This window comes from Saimiri boliviensis, chromosome 15 (assembly GCF_048565385.1).
Source record: "Saimiri boliviensis isolate mSaiBol1 chromosome 15, mSaiBol1.pri, whole genome shotgun sequence".
In the NCBI taxonomy this organism is placed as follows: Eukaryota; Metazoa; Chordata; class Mammalia; order Primates; family Cebidae; genus Saimiri; species Saimiri boliviensis.
The window spans coordinates 68097203-68112781 of NC_133463.1; the positions used below are offsets into that span (position 1 = coordinate 68097203).

Sequence of the window (15579 nt, forward strand, 5' to 3'; positions counted from 1 at the left end):
ATTCACCACCTCGGCCTCCCAAAGTGCTAGGATTACAGACATGAACCACTACACGCAGCCATGGGCCACTTTCCTTTCTAAGCAAAGTGTGTGACACGCGTCATCACTCAGCTCCACCCATTGGGAAAATATTCCCAAACCACTGTCTTTCAAAGCCAACTCTAAATGTGGCTATAATACACATATAGTATAGCTGCTGTCCCTTTCCACTTTGCAACCACCCAGGAGCCCACTCTTCCATAAATGAAGCTCAGGGTTTTGTTCTCCTGAGGAAATCCCTGCTTCTCTGTGGCCATAGGTATGAACTGAGGAAGGAGAGCAGTTTCACTCTGGTGGGTAACGTGAGAGTCTAGGCTACCTGCTCACACAGTTAACTCCTGTTGTCTGGTCTTGCTCAGGTCAGTATCATATGTGCCTTTACCATCACAAGGAGACAGCCTCTGGACCACCTGACTTTTTCAGTTAGTGGCTTCTGAGGAACCCAACTCAAAATAAGCAGTTCTGGATGCCTGGCCACTTGGTATCTCAAAATCAAGTGTTTCTTCTCTACCAGGCCTAGCACCAGGAGCTGCTTTTCAGACCTGTCACTCTCTAATGCAGGATACTAGAGGCTCTAAAACTCCAGGAACCTCCATAGTAATTTTCACACTGGCATTGCCATAAATTCCCCACTATATCCTTTCTCCTAACACCAAGAGTATATATGACCCTAGCTGGTTAGGATGACCCAAGTATATCGAGTGAGGAGCACAAGGGAAGTAACACCTGTAAAAGATGAAAGGGGAAGAAACAGGATTGGACAGGAAAGCCTTACTCCTGAAAAGGAGGGTGGAAGAAGTAAAACTGGCAGGAATAGAGAGAGAGACGGGAAGGGGCAAGCAGTAACTGCTAGTTGGCAGAATCCTCTCTGGCAAAAACAATACCATGTGTCAAGAGTAGCATTCTTGACCTATGAAATGCTTCCTAGAGACCCAAATGAGGCGAATGTGGCCGACATGAAAAAGGTGTCTAATGGTAAAGAAGTCACAGGGTCAGATCACACCAAGAGTTGCTGGTCCTGTCACTGAATCTCTTTATTACAAGATCGGCTGTATCTGAGGATTCACCTCAGTAACTTAAATGAGTGTCTAGTGATCTCAAATTTTCTCTTAATTTTTCTTACTAAGATCCAGCTGCATTTCATTTAGCCATTAAAAGTGGTGACATTTGAATTTAGAGTTGACCCTTCGTCAGCTAGTATTTATTGAATAACCACATGTATTTAGCATATATCCTATAGATTAGACATGTGGCCAGTATGTAACACTTTTCTTAAATCTTTTGAAGGCATTTGTGAATCAGTTTACAAATGAGAGTTATTTAATAGAAAGCACACCTTTGTAGTTTTTAACCCATGGTTAGTTAAATTTGTCCTAGCAGAGTATTTCAGATGTGAAGACAATTCCTGTAAACAGTATCATTTGCTGTATGGGCATTTGCAAAGGCAGTACAATGCTCTCCTTTGTAATATTGCTATAACACTAATAGAAATCAGTAATAGGTTTGACAGGAAAGAAAGCGTACTTCAAAGGGAACCCTTGCACACTGTTGGTAGGAATGTAACAGTACAGTCATTATAGGGAACAGTGTGGAAGTTCCTCAAAAAGTTAGAACTACTATATGATCTAGCCAATCCCACGCCCAGGTATATATCCGAAGGAAATAAAATCAGTGAGATATCTGCATTCTCATATTCATTACAGCATCATTCATAACAGCCAAGATACAGATTCAAACCTGAGGGTCTATCAGCAGATGAATGGATAAAGAAAATCCAGTACATAGTTCATATTACTAATTCAGCCTTTAGAAAGAAGGAAATCCTGTCAATTGCAATATACATGAACAATATGTTATATAAAGTAAGCAAGGCACAGAAAGACCACATAATCTTAAGCTGAATTTACAGAAGTAGACAGTAGAATGGTGATTTCCCAAGGGATGAGCTGATGGGGGACTGTGGAAAATGTTGGTCAAAGGATACAAATTTTAGTTAGGAGAAATAAGTTCAAGAGATCTGTTGTATAACATGATGACTATAGTTAATAACAGTGTATTGTATTCTTGAAAAATGCTAAAATAATAGATTTTAAATGTTCTCACCACAAAAAAAAAGAATTATGGGGAGTAATATATATATATATATATATATATGTATATATATATGTATATATATATATATATATATATATATATATATAAGCTCCATTTAGCCATTCCACAATGTATAAATATTTCAAAATATGTAAACAATAAATAGGTTTTTGTAAAGTAAAATAATTTAAAAAAAAAAAAAACTGGACTTAGGGACCAGACACACTACAGGTTTTTCTCCCTCCTAAAATTAATATTTACTGGCTTTAAACAGTCATTTAACTGAAAAGAAATTATTTGTAAAATGGAGATAATTAATTGTGGTTATAAGGTTGAGTAATAATACACATAAGGTATCTGATATGTGGGAGCTATTACAAACAGTGATGTGTTGATATATTAATTCAGGTAAGACCATATGAACTGTAACAGTGTTAATGCTTCACTTAAATGTCAGCAACATACAAAGAAGCCTAACAAATGAGTTCTTATACTTTGTGTGGAAGTATATAACATGTTTTTAATGAAACAAACATATGGATATATGTTATTGAATTATGTATTTAATTAGTCTTCTGAATCTTTCAGTGGAAAATCTCTAATGATAAAAATAACTGGTCAAAAATAATTTATATAATTTATATGAATACATATAATAATATAAAAATATGTTATTTAAATGCTATTTTACTTGAATTTTAAAGACAGCATATGTTATGGCTTTTTTATATTATCCTAATTAACATTGATCTCTAGGGGCATCTTAATCCAAATTAAAATAGTATATAATTATAAAATTCAGTATATGGAAAGGTTTACCAGTTTACCAATGTGCCCGTTAAAATGGGTTGATTTTTGCTTGGATTCTAACAGTTGCTTTAGAAATGTCAGGCTAAGATAAACAGAGAACGTGATTAAGATGATTTAATTAAATGTTTTGATCTTGCGAAACCTAGACTTCATTTGAAATACGGAACAGAAAAATATCTTATTAATTGCAGATGTCTTTTCTCTCCTCTTTTAGGATTTTGCCTACCATTTTACAGTGTTTGTCTTCTATTTTGGAGCCTTTTTATTGGAAGCAGCAGCCACATCCCTGCATGATTTGCATTGCAATACAACCATGACCCTGCAGCCGCTCCTGAGTGATAACCAGTATAACATAAACGTAGCAGCCACAGTAAGTACTCAATGAGTACCGTTCACCAGCACTTCCGCTCCACTGTCAAGGCCTCCAAGAAACTCTTCAGGCAACAATAGTTCTCTTTAATACTAGCCATTAATGTTAAATATATCATAGCTATTATCTGTACAATAACCCTGTGAGTAAAGTGCCATGATCACTTTGCTCACAGGGTTGCGGGTGATTAAACAGAAGCATAAAGAGAATGATGTTCATATAAGACCACAGCAAGCCACCGTCTCTCATTAAGAATTGGCCAGGCCTGGTGTGTTGTGCCTGTAGTGCCACCTGTTGGGAGGCTAAGGTGAGAAAATCTACAGAGCCCAAGGAAGCGGAGTTGCAGTGAGCCAGTGAGCCGAGACCACACAACTGCACTCCAATGGGGAGTAACCAGTATGACTAAGGAACTGTATTTTTAATATTATTTTAATAGTTTTAGCCACATGTGACTAGTGGCTATCATATTAGACGGTACAGGTCTGGAGTCTGAGTTTTGAGTGGTCTGCAAAAAGAACTGTGTTTTTTGCTTCTTATAACTTTCAGACATGGTAAGGGAGATTTCCCAGTTTGGTTCTTTAGTATTCAATAGCTGTTTGCACTTTATTTTTATTCAATGAATAGATACCGTGGGCCTACTATATATCAAGTAATTTTGCTGGCTGTTGAGGATGGGGTGAATAAGCTGCAGTTGCTGCCATTCAGGGAAGTGCAGGTGAGGAAGGGAGGCAAATATGGCAGCCATTGCAGTAGATGATAGGTAGATGACATGCATTCCTTGGGGCATTTATAAATTTTTAAATCATCTTTAATTCACATACTGGAGTGAATTTGTCATTTGGTATTGTATAGATAATTTGAAGAACTAAGGTATTTTTGTTGTTAAAGATCACTTTTAAGATGCTAGAAATCCAAATTTTCTGAAATAGTGTGATATTTAATATAAATATATGGCAAATTAGTGACCCTAATGTTTTATTATTTTTTCCAGGTTGCCTATAAATAACCCAGTACTCCCCATATAGGCGTTAAAATCTGTCTGGAGCAGCACTGTCTAGTAGAACTTTCTTTTTTGTAAGTGCTGTACAATATGTTGGCCACTAGCCTCATGTGGCTGTTGTGCAATTGAAAAGTTACTAAGCCAAAGAGCCATGGCTCATGCCTGTGATCCCAGCACTTTGGTAGACCGAGGTGGGAGGACATCTTGAGGCCAGGATTTCCAGAGCAGCCTGGTCAACATAGCAAGACCCTGTCTCTCAAAGTGGGGGGAAAATGTCTCTCAAAGTGGGGGGAAAAAAAAGAATAAAGAATGGGCCAGGCCTGGTGGCTTGTTGCCTGTAGGGAAGCTGTTTGGGAAGGTGAGGTGAGAAAATCTCTTTAGCCCAGGAGGCAGAGGTTGTCTTGAGCTGAGACCACACCACTGCACACCAGTATGATGAAGGGATTGAATTTTTAGTATTTTAACCACATGTGGCTAGTGGCTATCAAACTAGACAATACAGGTCTAGAATCTGAGTTTTGAAATGATTTCAAGACCCATTATAAGTTTCCCAAGTCTCTGATAGGATTTGTCAAAATTTATTGAGTGCCTGCAATGAATTAGGCTGAAGGTGGGATTACAACAAAGAGTCATGGTTTTAGCTTTGAAATGTCCCATCCATGGGACATTAGATTGGGAGGAAAATTCCTTTTCTCTAATGCATGTATCAAAAGCTGTTGCTCTCATTTAGAAAACAATGTCTAGATTAAAAATTGTCAGAGAATCAATCAGCAGAAAGAGGGTGGAAAGAATAGCAGAAAAGCAATTAAATTGTGAAAATGGTCTGTAGGTGAATCCGATATTGCTTCCCAGAGCTATGGTTTCCTGGTTAAGAACCCCTGTGCTAAAACATAATATTGATCATGTTGAACTGCTTTAGCTTTGTCTTTTAGTCTTCTATGGATCATAAACCCCCAAAGGGTGACGACATCATCTACCGTTTGCTTATATGTACCAAATGTAGTGATATACACACAGCTGGTGCTGAAGAAATTCTCATTAAATTCTAAGGACAGTAATTCACAGTAGAGTGCAGATTTGTGCATAGGACTGTCTCCCAGACAAGAGAAAGCCAACCTGGTCATTCATTTCCACTTGTCTTTGTTGACTTTTAAATTCTGAATTTTTAAATACAGTGCCTGGGGGTTCACAGTTACTTAATAAGTGAGTCCAGCATGTGAACCAATGTTCAATATAAAGTTGTCTACAAATGAGAAAATTAATTATTAGGCCTAAAATGTTTAAAGGAATTGGGGGGTAATTGTATGAGGGAATAAAACAGTTGTACAAATCATCAAAAAAATATATTTTCTAAGTGTCTTTAGGTAGAGTGATCAATCTTCATATGGTTGTTCTTTAGGACACTGCTTTTAAGTCAGTGTTGTGAATCTGATGTGAATTTTTGCTTCTTTTTTCTTAGATTTTTGCCTTTATGACGACAGCTTGTTATGGTTGCAGTTTGGGTCTGGCTTTACGAAGATGGCGACCGTAACACTCCTTACTGACAGTCGGGTGTTAGTTTCATTTGTCTACTTTATATGTCTGATCAATTTGGATAACATTTTGTCCAGATATAAAAACATTCCAAAAGTAGTTTGTTTAGTAGGGAGAGACTCTAAGCTCAAGTTTTGGTTTATTTCATGGATGGAATGTTAATTTTCTTATGACGTTAAAAAAAATGGCCTTTTATATTTCTCCCCTTCTTCCCTTCCTTGTTCCTTTTCTTAAAGTTTCCTTTTATGTCCATAAAATACAAACATATGGTTCATAAAAAATTAGTATACGTTCTGTTTGGTTGCTGAGTCACCTGACCCTTAATTTTAACCTTTCAAATAGGCTTCCCACTGACCTCTACATTTTAGTGTAAAACAGAAAATGGCACACTTTGTTTTAGAACAGACCAGATGGTAAATATTTGTGCTTCATGGGCCATACAGTCTCTGCCACAACTATTCAGTTCTGCTGTTGTAGCATGAAAGCAGCTATAGATAAAACAGAAATGAATGAGTGTGGTTATGTTCTTATGAAACTTTATAAAAACAAGGGGAGTCTGAGTTTAACCTTGTGGGCTATTGTTTATCGACCACTGGTGTAAAACAACTGATCATGAAAACATAGAAACCTAACAACTAGACAAGCCACATAATATTTAGTCTCATTATGCAATAATCACATTGCCTTTGTGTTAATAGTCAAATGCTTACCTTTGGAGGGGCATGTAGTTTCTCAAACTGTCTCAGGCAGAGTCCTGAATATAGGAAAAAGTAATTTAAAAAGTAATTTAGGAAGTAAACTTTAGTTGCTTAATCAAACTAATGATCTAACAACTGAGCAAGATTCTTATCTGCGAGTCCTTAAAATGGGATCCCCAGAGACCATTAATCACTACTGGAACTGGTATCTAGCTACTCATGTCTTACTTTTAATTTATTTATGCTTCAGAATACAGTTGTTTTCCCTGTGCATGAATAGAGCCATATTTGTGTGTGGAATGTGAAGCTTTTCCAAATAGAGCTCTCAGAATAATTGTTACTTCTAATTATTTTGCATTACTTTGAGTTAAATTTGAATAGAGTATTACATATAAAGTTGTAGATTCTTATATGTTTTTATATTAGCCCAAACATCTATACTGTTTTTGCACTGGTGACAGAAAGGCAAAATCAGTTTTCTAGCAATAGCCAGGAATAAAAACTATTTCTGGCTGAATAGCATAGAAAAGCATTTTAACCTACCTGTAGAGATCCTGGTTATGGAAAGGTGCCAAAGTGCTTTGAATGGAAGAACAAATAGAGTGAGGCCACAGTTCCCACCACACCAGGGCTTTTGTATTGCTCTGTTCTTTCAGCCCTTTCCTTTCTGGCTGAAGCATCCCCTTGGAGTGCCACGTACAAGTCAGGCTATCAGAGTTCATGGAACGTACAACAACTGTGAATGAGTGGCATGATCAGTACTTAATGATTAAGTGTTATTTATCTAATAATCCTCTAGAAAGAACCCTGTTAGAACTTGGTTTGTGATTAAAAAAATATAAAGACAGAAGACATGAAGGGAAAAACAAGGCTTGAGGAAATCAGGCATTATGACTTTATACTTACATCAGATCTTTTAATATTCTACTTCCTTGGTTTTCCTAGCTACATCCCACACACCTAAACCTGTATTATGAATTACATGTCATAAATGTGCCATAAGGACATATAGTCCATTCTAGTTGGAATCGTTTAGTCTGCTAAAATTTAGTTGTGAGATTTTATTTTTGTTTCCCAGGTATAGCAAGCTTATGTTTGGTGGCATTAAAGTGATTTCTTTAAAATGCTTTGGTGGCACTTTTTGTAAGTAGATTGCTTCTAGATTGTTACAAACCAAGCCTAAGGACACATCTGTGAATACTTAGATTTGTAGGTTAATCACAGTCTAGATGTGTGAGTTGAATGACAAAGCAGTTGAACAAAAATTATGGAATTTAAGGATTTTACATATCTTGTAAAAATGAGGAAGTGTTGGTTGGTTTTAAAATCTGGTGACTCCATGATGAAAAGAAATTTATTTTATATGTGTTATGACTAATAAAGTATTCATTTGATAATCTTTGTGGTTATCTATTTATTGTACCATTTTCTTTGAAATTCAGTTAAAGGCTTAATATAAACTTGATAGAGCTTCTAGACTTACAATGTATAAAAAGTTCTGCTTAAAATATTTCTGTGCAAAAGAGTCTCTCAGGAATTGTCAGTAAGTCTTATTTCTTTGATGAAGGTGAAAGAGGTAAGTCTTTGAAAGTAATGTTGCAAAGGAAGTTTAAATGAGAATTCTGTTTTGCTGAGTGCAGTGACTTACGTCTATAATCCCAATATTTGGGAAGCTGAGGCAGGAGAATCACTTGAGCCTAGGAATTCAAGACCAACCTGGGCAGTATACTGAGACTTCATCTCTACAAAAAAAAAAAAAAAAAAAAAAAAAAAAAAATTAGCTGAGCATATGGTGAGGCACGTGCCTTTAGTCCCAGCTACTTGGGAAACTGAGGTGGGAGGACTGCCTGAGCCCAGGTAGAGGCTGCAGCCTGGGTAACAGAGTGAGACCCTATCTCACCAAAAAAAAAAAAAAAAAAAAAAAAAAAATTATATATATATATATATGTGTGTGTGTGTGTGTGTGTGTGTATATATACACACACACTTTATATATATAAATTATATAAATTTATATTTTATATATATACACACACACACACATATATATATAACTATCCATGCCAAAAAGAGAGAATTCTGTTTTATCTAAAAAAGCATTCTTGCCATACTTTGTATATTCCAAGCATTTTTTTCAGGCATTACTTAATTTATTCCTCATCATAACAACCCTATGGGGTGTATAATCTTTTCCCATTTTAAAGGCTTGGAGACTAAAACACAGATGTTAAGAAACACCCAGTGCTGCCTACCTAGCAAGTGAGAAAGCTGGGATTTAAACCCTGGCAGTCTAACTCCAAAGTGCAGACTTAATTTCTGTTTACCTCAGTTTACCGAGATTTTACATACATATCCAAAAATGTGATCTTCCCCGCCCCCCACAGAAGTTTTAGCAGAATGTTTAACAACATAATTACGGTAAATTTCATATCTTAGAACATTTTTTTCATAACCAAGGACTCATGATTTTAGCTGGAAGAATTTAAGCCAAACCTGCATGAGGGAGAAAAGGTTAGGCTGCTTGCATCTTAAACCTACTTATGCCTAGTGCTCCATTATTGGAACACTAAGCTTGTGGGAGTTATTTATATCCTACTGCTTAAGGTCATCGTCAAGGTCTGACTTTTCACAAAAAAATATTTGCAACCTCTGGCAAAAATGGGTTATGTTTAGTGTTTTGAACATCCAACTTTGTAACGAAAAAGCATGTTAGTTACACTTTTATTAGGCTGTGCCCCTAGCAAAAGGGCAATCCTAGTGCCTCTTATCTCAAGTCACCTGCATGGCTGGCTTTCTCACCCTCTGGGTCTTTGCTTTGTTGTTGCCTTTACAGTGAGGTCCTACCTCAGAACCACATTTAATCTCAAATCTCACAGTAGCACTCCCTGTCCTCCTTTTCTACATTTTTCTCCATAGCGCTTAGGACATATTTTACATACAGTGTATACGTATATAGCATTAATTTCTTATACATTTACTTTGCCCTCTTCTCCACTAGAAGGTAAGATTTGTGTTTTGTTAATTTTACACAGTGACTAAGTTTGGGCAACTTATACCACATGGGAAAATTACATAATGTCTTATTTCTTTGTTGAGAATTTATTTGTTCGATGAACAAATTTTAACAGAATTAAAATATTTCCTTTGTCACTAGGTAATTATCTTGCATATTTCCTCACACTCCATTTTAGAGACCATATAAATAGAATATTGGCTTGGAGGGCATAAAACTATCTCCTTTGTTGTTTGATGGAAGTGTCTAACATAGAGGCTGGCAGCCGTAAGCACTGAAATTGGTTTCTCAGTAAGAAGATAGGTATCCCATTTCTTCAGAATGACAAAGTTGACTAAATCTCAAAAATTAACTCTTGGCCGAATATGCTTTCATAGAACAAATAAATTCCCAACAAATAAATATATTATGTATTTTTCCCATGTGGAATAACTAAGTTGCCCAAACTTGGTCTTGTTTTTTTATTTTAACTTTAATAGTTATACTTTCCATGTGAATTAGGGAATTGTAACTTGCGCATCAATTACATGATTTCATGGATATTATTCAGTGTAAGAATAAAATATGAAAAAACAGTTCACTGAATATTTGTGGGACCTGAGGTGAACCACTTAATTTATTCAAGCCTAAGTTATCATCTACCAGTGATGATGACGCAAGTCTGGGAGACGAAGACCTTTGGAAAGCATCAGCCAAGATGCAGTTCCAAGCCCAAGTTGTTTGTTGGAGATAATGCCTCCAAAAGACAAAGGGGAGAGGGAGAACAAGTAGGAAAAGAAAGCTTTCTGCCCCTGATGCAGGTTTGACTTTCATGAAAGTAGAAGAAGATTAGGGAGTAAGACCCTCAGACTGCACTCACTCTGAGAAAGTCTCAACCAATTTAGCAGTGAGCTCCAACACAGAGATTGCCCATCGAGGAGCCTCATGCTAGCTAGAAGCAATGAACTCTGGGACCAGCACCGTGTGCAGTCATTGTCTGTGGACTGCCCAGAACGAATGGGCCCAGCTCCTTGTCCTGGACACTGAAGGAAGATCCTGAAGGCATCTGCAACTGGTGCTATCAGAGAACTGCACTCCCTGTGAACCGTTCTCTTTTGGAGATCTAAATAGCACACTTCATAACTGCCACTTTTCACTCTTTCTATCAAATAAATCCACTTCTTCATGCATATCCTGGGAGCCACTCCTTAGTGGGCCTCTCATCCTGAGGGTAAGACTTCTAGAAAAGGAAGATTAGTGGGTCAAACTCAGCCACATCACTCCAGTTGGTCTTGGGAACACAACTGGTTTCATCTCTCTCTCCAACCATCCATTCTGAATTCTCTTCGCAGCTATCACCTACCTCTGCAGGTCTGGGTGAGTTATCTGGTGATGTGACCCTCACCCTCATTCCTGAAGGGTCTGAATCCAAGAAAGTAACTTTTTCAGGTGGGGGTCACTGCACTTGCCCATCCACAGTCACAACTGGGCAAGAAATTACCACAAAGCTACCCATGTGGATCACCTGAGTTTCATACATTCTCCTCCCTATTTCTCTGGTGTAGTATCAGTCCTATGTGCCTTTTTATCAGGATCAATTACCACTGCAAAGAGGGCAACTCCTTCCTGCTCGCTGGTGCTTGGACTCCAAAATGCCTCAAGAGCTGCTACAGCTTGTACTTCAATAAAGCCCTTGCTCTGCATTTAATTCTCCACTTCAAAGGGCATGACCTTGCTGCAGAATCCACAATCTTGGACCTAAATTGTAATTCCATTTTTACCCACACCTCCACCTGAATTCATATGTTGAAGCCTTCATTTCCAATGCAACTGTATTTGGAGATAGGATCTTCAGAAGATAAAGTTCAATGATTTTATAAAGGTTGGGCCCTAATCCATAGGACTGGTGGACGCTCTAGAAGAGGAACTCTCTCTGACTCTGTCATGTGAGGGCAGAGCAAGAAGATAACCCTTGAAAGCCAGGAAGAGGCCCTTAACGGGAACTGGCTCTGTCAGAAATGGATTTAGGACATGTAGCCTCCAGAACTGTGAGAAAATAGATTTCTATTATTTAAGCCACACAGTTCTGTGGCATTTTGTTATGGTAAACTGAAGTCACCAAGACAAGATGCTGTGTCACAGCCTGGATCTGCTGCACAGCTCTTTCCTGTTCCAGACACCACTCAGAGACCATCCCCTTTTATGTCAGTGTAGGAGCCAAAGGAATATTCCTACCCATGGAACATATTGCCCCTAGAAAACCCAGTGAGATCTACAAACCATGGTACTTCCGTTTTGGAATGAAGAAAGCAAAATGCAACCATTTAACTTTTTCTATGCCCCCGACAAGTAGATGTCTAAAATTTTTATAGAAAGAGCAGGTGCTTGAATCTTCAGAGGGTTCATCTCATGCCCTCTGGAGTGCACATTTTACCAAGGTTTTCATTCTGCCCTTGTTCATTCTGATAAAGAACCCAGTATCATGTTTTGCAGTTATTACCAGGAGGTCTTCAGATTATGACACACAGCAGGAGAATTATGCCAGACCTGCTACAAATCTGTCAACATGAAGGAGGACACTCTGGCCAACGTAATGATTTGGGCCTTTGAAAGTACAGAGAGAACAATACTTGAAAGTATGTTTAGTTTAAACAATACGTTTAGTGCTGTGTGACCCTTGTAAAAGTAAACTGTTTCTGATGTTCTTTTCTGGCCAAGAACAAATTCCTTCCCCATACCATATTCCCCATACCTCATCTGGCATCACAGTTGTTGTCAGGATCATCACTTGGTTGAGCTTGTGGTATTCTATGGTCGGCCTCCAGGATGCATCTGATTTCCACACCGGCCATACTGTTGAATTAAGCAGAGATATAGTAAAGACAAACTTCCTTGAATCATTAAGATCCTTAGCGATGGCACTATTCTCTGTCAACTCCCTTCCCATGAAATGTAATATTGTTTTTTCTTTTTAATTTAATACATTGGCTGAAGGGCTGCACAGTTTCAGAAACCTTTACCTGGGCTTCTCCACTACGATAGTTCTTAATATACAGACTAAAAATTCAATACAAGGTTTACACCAATTGCCAAGCATATAAACCCAATTATACATTTAGGGAACAGGGAGATGGCCAAAGCTTAGTTCATAAACTCAGTAAGCTTATCAGGAGATGGACTTTGACCAGGGTTCTATTTATTACCTTTCTACTTATGTACCCAGTCCAACAGTGAAATGATAATGACGTTTGGGGCCTTCAAATATGAATGTCAACTCAGTCCCTGTGTCCAAAACCCTCACGATATCTTATACTTCCCCTTGACCCAGTATCAATCCCTTGAGTAAATTTTCATACATGTCTTTGGGAAAAGACCAAGGGAATCACCATAGTATATAATTGCCCTGGTACTGCAGGGTTCTTTTTTATGGAAAACCATCCACCTCATCAGTCAATAGCTTCCTGGTCTTAATACTGGTTCAGATTTGTTACCTGACCAAGAAAATGTGAGCCCTTGCCAAAAGCTTCCTGCTCAACTATTCTTGCCTTTTTTTTTTTACTGTGTATAATAAGCAGTACCCTCATTCATTGTCCATTTGTTCTCGCCCCTAAGAATACCATGTTCTAATAAACATCTGCATAAATCTCTGTAGGTCAAGGCTCTATGACTACCTCTCCCAGAATGTGCAGCATCCTGGAAGTGGGTCGTTAAGCCTCACCGTTTACTCTTACCTTGGGGTCTCATCATCTTCATTATTGATGAGTCAGGCTTTGTTAATGTTTTTTACACCATCAATCCTGGTCTTTGGAGGGGATCCATCACTGACCTTAGGATGACCTTCCTGGTTCCTCTCATCAGAGCCTTCCTGCGAGCATGGGCAAATTATGTGTTTTCTACAACTTCCTACAAAATAAAATTTTAGAGAGTATTTTTCCCTTGCATAATATATTACCCCAGCATGCCAACTTTGCTGAGTTTTCCAATCCCTTCTTGCACTGTATTCTTTCATAATTCAGTTACCGCAACCTCTGGAATTAAAGCATTTTTTCTCATCTAGTCCTATGTTCTGCTTTGCTTGATCAAGCATCCTTAAACTCCAATCTCACTGGTACTCCCCTGGCTCCCACTAATACACGCTAGTTAACTTTTGCAACTGCTTTAGGGTATAATCTCCTTATTAACATACCCTGCATTAATTCAGCTGGGATAGCTGAGAATTAACTGTAGTCATCAGCCTGCAGCCAGGAGAACAGTGGAGACATATCCCAAGGAAAGCCTTCTGCTGCCTCCTGAGGGAGAGGCCTCTGTGTGGGGACATTTCTAGTAATTAGTAGGGAAGGATTAAGGGAGGGAACAGCAGCACCTCTGCAGCTCTAATGTTCAGGGGATTCTGGAAAGCCTCAGTATTTGAGAGTATTCATTCAAATGTCCCATTTCATGTTTTCCTGGGCTTTCCCTACTAGGGTGCTGAACTTATCATTACATATTTGCTTGGCAGAGCATTCTACCATCTTTGAAGTTCAATAAACCTGTCAGATCTTGAGTGTGTTCTTCAGCTGTGTTATTCTTTCATGGCAAAAGACAGGTCTTCTTTATATACTACAAAATAAGCTCTCTAGCTGTTACATTTAGCTTTCAGTATTTGTTAAGGACCTCCGTGTGTCACCATCCTTCTGTAGGGCATCAGTATAGCCAATCATTAGATTTGGTTGTTTGTAATTTAATGTATTATTCCCTCTGTACTTTCAAAGGCCTGAGTCATCACACTGGCCAGAGTGTTCCCCTCCACATTGATCTTCCCCTGTAGAGTGGAATTAGGATGATTATCTTTACCATTAAGGTATTTGTGCTTTTTATCAGTTCTACTGTTACTATAAAATTTAATATAAATGTATAAATGTGCTTGCCATTAACCCAAAAGAATAGTATTTTACTCTACATAGAGTATCATTGCAAAATATACTAAGGTTCCAATAACTAGTCATAATATTTTTTAGTCCAAATGAATTTAAGTAGATTTCATTCTCAAACATAGAAAAAGGAATCCAAATGACTTGCTAAAACAAAGTAGAGGAATAATGTAAGAGATTCCCACAAACTAGTATGAGTCTCCTTCAACAACTGCACATTATCTGGAACCATTCAGTCCTAAATTTACTTGTGGTGTTTGTTCACATTTTAATAACACTCATCTGGGTAAATTATAAAAGTTCTCCTTTTTCTTTTTTTAACTTCTTCCACTTTTGAATCTATCGGTCATTTTAGGTATATCAAACATGGATTTTAAATTGTTAAACTATGTCATGTGCGGTAATTTAGGGGAGCACAAATAAATAATATTGAGTGTACGTGCCCATTTTTTAAAAAACTGAGTGCTTTTGCATTGCTCTAAAGAAATATCTGATTAATAAAGAAAAGAGGTTTATTTGACTCATGGGTTTGCAGACTGTACAAGAAGCATGGTGCCAGCATCTACTTCTGGTGAGGGCCTCAGGAAGCTTACAATCATGGTGGAAGGCAAATCAGAAGCAGGTGTATCACATGATAGGAGACAGAGAAGGAGGTTCCAATCTTTTTAAACAATGAACTGTAATCGTGACTAATAGAGTGAGAACGCACTCACCACCAAGGGGATGGAAACCAAGCCATTCATAAGGAATCCACGCCCATGACCTAAACACCTCCCACTAGGGCCCAGCTCTAACACTGGGGATCACATTTCAATATGAGATTTGGAGGGGACACACATCCGAACATATCAGTCATTTGTTTTGTGCTATATATTTTTCTCATTTGTGTATAATAGAAAAAGAGACCGTTATTTAAGAGGTGTTTCATTTATCCACTTAATTCAGCAAATATTTATTGAACTCCCATGTATTCTATATGCTCCAGACAGACAGTAAAGAAAATTATATTCCTGTCCTCATGGCACTTCCATTTTGGTGTAAGGAGAGAGGCAAAGCATAAATGCAAGGTACATACATGAAGTATTATTCATGAATGCTAAGGACAAAAGCAATGTAAAATAAAGAGGGTGGAT

The 15579-nt window shown here is 37.8% G+C and overlaps 1 protein-coding gene across 1 annotated transcript in view; it reads left to right on the plus strand.

Moving 5' to 3' along the window:
- Positions 1–7941, plus strand: part of MAL2 (mal, T cell differentiation protein 2) — a 28670-nt gene extending 20729 nt beyond the window's left edge. Inside the window, exons 3-4 of the mRNA XM_010343714.3 lie at positions 3158–3313; positions 5773–7941. Of these exons, the coding sequence (XP_010342016.2) occupies positions 3158–3313; positions 5773–5844 (228 nt within the window). The 3' untranslated portion in view covers positions 5845–7941. The remainder of the gene's footprint in view (positions 1–3157; positions 3314–5772) is intronic.
- Positions 7942–15579: the final 7638 nt, after the last annotated feature.